Below are 4,942 nucleotides of genomic sequence, written 5' to 3'. Positions count from 1 at the left end.
GGGTGTATTAAAATGCAGGTGCATCGTGCACATCCTTACCTTTAACATTTTCTTACTTAAAATACATTTAAAATCCAATTAAAAGATAGAAAATTTATATCAAAAGACACTATCTATATTTTTTCTCTCAAAGAATCAGAACTTTGGAGAAAACGAATAATAATTTTATGGATAATTATGTCATTTTATAGAGGATAAAAGATTATTACACACCCTCCCTCTCTCCCACATATGATGACCGTGCACAAAACCTTTTGCCGTAAATATATATTGTTGAGTTAAGTAAAATATACACAAAAAAAAAATTCTATTGTTCAAGTAAAATAGTATACACAATGTCTTATGAAAATAGATGCTGATGCAAACAAAATTTTAAATTACATAAACAAAAACCAAAACATCCAAATTGGGTTTTAAAAGTTGTAGAATTTCCAATAATTCACTGTACATACCCATTTTATCAATATTTAAAAGTTCCAATTAAAATAGTTTTTTCCTTTTGGCCAAAGTTTTTTGTCACCACCAGGTGCAGAGAGAATTTCTGCATCCATGGTGACTAGACACTTTTTTAGACTCATGGACAATGAGTCTCATCGTTAACTTCCACCCCTATTGATGAAAATTTGAAATATCTTTTTGAATAAGAGAACCATATCGGATTCCGTGGCTTAAGGGCGTCAATCTAGAAACTAGAACCGGAATCAAAACTGTCTATTTAAAATCGGTTTCAATTTTAAACTAAAAACCGTTGGTTTGACCCGAATTGAACTGAATAAAGTATAACCTATATAAAATGATCCTGAACCCCAACTGAACCTAAACCATACTTACGTCCTACAATCATGTGCCTTTGTTGAGTTGTGTGAAAAGGGTTGAAAGTTGTCCCATTTGACATTGTGGGACTATTTCTTCATGGGTTGTAATTTCCTTCCCAACTGTATTTATTTTGGCAGGTTATTTCAACGTAAACCGAATTTAAATCAAAGGGAGAAAGAATGTCATCTTATCGAGCATTGTGGCGTGCCCTTCCGCTCAAATACAGGGGCACGCAAAATGACCGGCACACCCCTTAGAAAGACAAAAATCACTAGCGGTGCGCTAGTCATTTCGCACACCATAATTTGCGATCGGGTGGCATTCTTTTTCCCTAAATCAAATTATCAAGATCATATATGAACCAAATAAAATTGAATAACGGTTTGATTTCGGTTTGAGGTTATGAAATTATTCGATTTCAATTCGATTTGTACATACTGTATCTTGAACTAAACCAAAATCAAATGAAAAAACCATAAGCCAGAACCAAATCAATTGATACCCTTACCGTGGTGAAGAGATTCTCTCCCCATTCTGGGTGAAAGGAAGACTTGGTCTTCTCTTTTTTTAAATAATGTACTCTAACGACTTTGACTCTCTCTTGGTCAATTTTTTTTTTTTTTTAAAAAAAAAAAAAAAAAAAACACTGCCGAAAGATTGACTAAGGACTATGGTAATGACTTTCCATCTACACATGACTCATGATTCATGAACAAATTTAAACGGCAAAAGGTTTTGTGCATGACCGTGCATGATGCATGATCATATCTGCAACCATTGGATAGAAATAAAGGACCATATAATGTATACGATCATGTCCAACCAACGATTGAAAATATGGCCGTGCACCATGCACCATGCACACAATCGTGATTAGTCAATAACATCTGATTATCTCTTGGGTAATCATTTAACAGATCTACCAATTAGTTTAATCAAGTCTGTCCATGTCTCCAACACCATCTCTTAGCTTTAAGAAATTCTCAACCTCTAAAGATGAAGAATGGAGGAGGACCCATGAATAAACTTTGTATATTTATATAAACCTCACCTATCCCTCCACCAATGCCTTAAGAGTCCTCTAAAAAATCTGAATTTCTTCTCTCACTCACTTCATAGATCACTGCTTGTTCTTCTCTCCAAACACATCTTTCTTCTAGATAGCTAGACAATGGACAGGATCAAGTGTCAAAAACTACAAACTGGGATCAAATTCGAAAAAACCCAGTTTTTGAAGAAGACCCTTCAGCTCCTGATCTCCATCTGTGTCTTTTTCTTCTTCCTTTCCTACTCTGCAACGTTTTCTTTCTTAGAACTTTCATTCAATTTATACTTCTCTACGTTTTCTTTCCAACTCTTCGACCATACTATTGACAGGAATTACATGTTTCTCCTCTGCAATGGAATCCTGTTCTTCCTAGCCATGAACTCTGGTCTGATCAGTTATTCTTCAGTAGAGACGGATAAAATTCATGATGAATTCCAGCGGAGGAATAGAGATGATCTTCAAAGGGTGAATGAAATGCCAGAGAAGAAAGCTTCCGCCTCAGAGGAGGTAGTTGTGTTGGAGAGAATCCAAACTTCAGAGAATGCTCTAGGTGGAGGAGGAGGAGGAGGAGGAGGAAATGGGTGTTTGATTACAGTGGAAGATGGAAATGGGTATTTGATTGCAGTGGGAAGAGAGAGTGGTTTCTTAACTGCAGGAGCAGCAGCAACATCAACATCAACATCAACATCAACAGCAGCAGCAGAAACAGAAGAAGAAGTAGAAGAAGAAGAAAACGAAGAAGGAAATGGATGGATAAGTACGGAGGAATTGAACAAAAAATGTGAAGATTTTATAAGAAAGATGAAACAAGGAATCAGAAGCGAAGCTCAGAGGCAACTGGTTATGGTTTAAATTAAGAATCAGTCTCCAAAATTTCAGATTGCAGATCTCAGACAATGTTCAGTATTTTTTGTTTCTCACTCTGTTTAGCTCTTTCTTCTTCTTCTTCTTTTTCAATTCTCTTAACATAACACTGTTTTAAGCTTCCTAGTTTAGCTTTTGGAGAGCTTTTTCACGTTTTTTTCCCCTTGTGGTTGTGATCTAATAATTAATATAACATAGTTGTGTGTAGAAGATATCAAATAAGAACTCTGTTTTTTTCTACGTCCCTAAAGCCCCCAAATTTTTTATGAAAACTCCTTCTTGCCTTTCCAGTTTCGTCTCCTTTAATTTTTATTATCGATCCCAAATAAAGTGAAGAAGCGATCCAAATGCAGTTGCAGAAACTAGAGTTTTATTGATTAACTAAATAGGATTACTTGGTTAGTGGGTTGGGGAGAATTGTGTAAGATCTTGGAAGAAGAGATTAAGAAGGGTAATAGATACACTATTTATGAAAACTTAATATATGCTTTTTCCCCTTTATCAATCTCTATGGAGATATGAGTGAAAAAAGATCATCACCAAATGCCAAATCCAATTAGCCAAGGACAAATAAATAGACACTGGGATATCAATGTCTTAGGTGGAGTGTCGGAATTGATTGATTGATTGGTTTTGCCTATCAATCAATGCTTAAGAGATTGGGACGAGTGAGTGGGTCTGAATGAGTAAATATGCGAGATTTTCTCTTCTTTGAATTGCCAATTTGCCATATATCTATTGGAAGCTTCCCTGCAATTACCCGCTTGACTGAGGTCTTCAATTCCTCAATTAGGTCTTTGGAGAAGAGGACGAAATAGATTATTAAAAGATGAGAAAATTAAACGATCAAATTTTTCCTTCTCAATTAAACCCTGTCGGTCTGTCCCTGTGTCTCATGTCCAGCGATTTCCTCTCTACTGCCGATCTGCGATGATGATCGATTATCTCTTCTGCAGAATTTTGTGATCACCACGAATTCTCTAATTTCCTTGAAGGTTCCGCCGAAACCCATTGGCCCACGAACGCCAGCCAATCCAAATACTGGAGCATTGACTGAGAATTTGAGATTCTGATTGATAGTGAGAGAGAGAGAGAGAGAGAGAGAGAGAGCGAGTGATTATGATTGAGCTTCTTCAATTCAATTCTAGTCCCAGTCCACACGTCTAGGCTGGTTCAGTGGTTCCCTACCCATTCTTCACTCTACACCCCGACCTTTCTTTTTTCTGATGACTCTTGTCTTTTTTGATGATATTTTCTGATAACTCTGTCGTTCACACCAAAATTGAAAATGCAAAAAGATGCAAACTATGACTTTGAACTCATGAAATGACTGTTTCTTGATTTTTGATTCACACTTCTTCCATGGTTCGAATTTGGTTTTGATACCATACGATGATACGATTCGATACGATATGTCGGATTCATATCGGTATCCGTGTTGATAATAACTGAATCCAATATAATAGATATAGTTACCAATGCAATCTCATGTTTTATAACCATGATCCGGATCCCGATTCTGATTCCACCTAATTTGAATCAGTTGATTTGTATTGGATTTTCTAGGGTTATGGCTCATTTGGACCAATCCCATTGCATGAATTCCCTTAAGGCTCTCTTTGATTGCAAAGGGAAATTAATGGAAGAAAATTGAAAATTCCAAACCGTTAAAAAATAAAACCTTTGTAATTCTTATCAAACATGATTGTATACTGACTTCTCACTGTATTTACTTTACTGTATTTCATTTATCCTTGCAGGTGTCTTTACTGAGTTGCAATGAAGGGGTAGCTGTTGTAAATTCACTTTTAAAATATTCTCGACAGATTCCTTCCACCCCTCTCATCGCCATCGGATGCAAATCAGCAATGATCAGCTCTTACAGAAATAGAAGAAAAAGAAACATTCTCCATATTTTTTTTCCCATGCATGAGACAGGAAAAGACATCAAACTTCTCATTCTTGTTCATTTCCTTACACAATAGAAAGGGAAGATCAATACAATCAACAAAGCCACAAGGTCTCCCTTACACTTCTGTGGTTACAAGTCCACAATTTCCTTTTCTACCATTAGGTGCTCCGTATCTCGGACCTATCTTGAAAGTTAGAAGTATCGGGATCCTCTACGGCCAAGCAGCTGAGCAGCCAGTGTGCGACCTCACACAGGCAGGATTTGAACCCTATCTGAGCAGGGTGTTTGGGTAGTGGGTGGAA

The 4,942-nt window shown here is 36.6% G+C and overlaps 1 protein-coding gene across 1 annotated transcript; it reads left to right on the top strand.

Moving 5' to 3' along the window:
* Positions 1-1,942: 1,942 nt before the first annotated feature.
* LOC122639995 lies at positions 1,943-2,774 on the top strand. Its single transcript, XM_043833070.1, has one exon. The coding sequence runs from the start codon at positions 1,988-1,990 to the stop codon at positions 2,714-2,716; it is 729 nt and encodes a 242-aa protein (XP_043689005.1). The 5' UTR covers positions 1,943-1,987; the 3' UTR covers positions 2,717-2,774.
* The last annotated feature ends 2,168 nt before the right edge of the window (positions 2,775-4,942 follow it).

Source organism: Telopea speciosissima, chromosome 9 (genome assembly GCF_018873765.1).
Source record: "Telopea speciosissima isolate NSW1024214 ecotype Mountain lineage chromosome 9, Tspe_v1, whole genome shotgun sequence".
NCBI lineage: Eukaryota > Viridiplantae > Streptophyta > Magnoliopsida > Proteales > Proteaceae > Telopea > Telopea speciosissima.
The sequence above is the reverse complement of the archived record's forward strand: the minus strand, read 5'-3'. Positions and strand labels throughout refer to the sequence as shown.

Excerpts from the sequence above, each read along its gene's own strand:
- LOC122639995 (XM_043833070.1), top strand. The coding sequence starts at position 1,988 with ATGGACAGGATCAAGTGTCAAAAACTACAAACTGGGATCAAATTCGAA.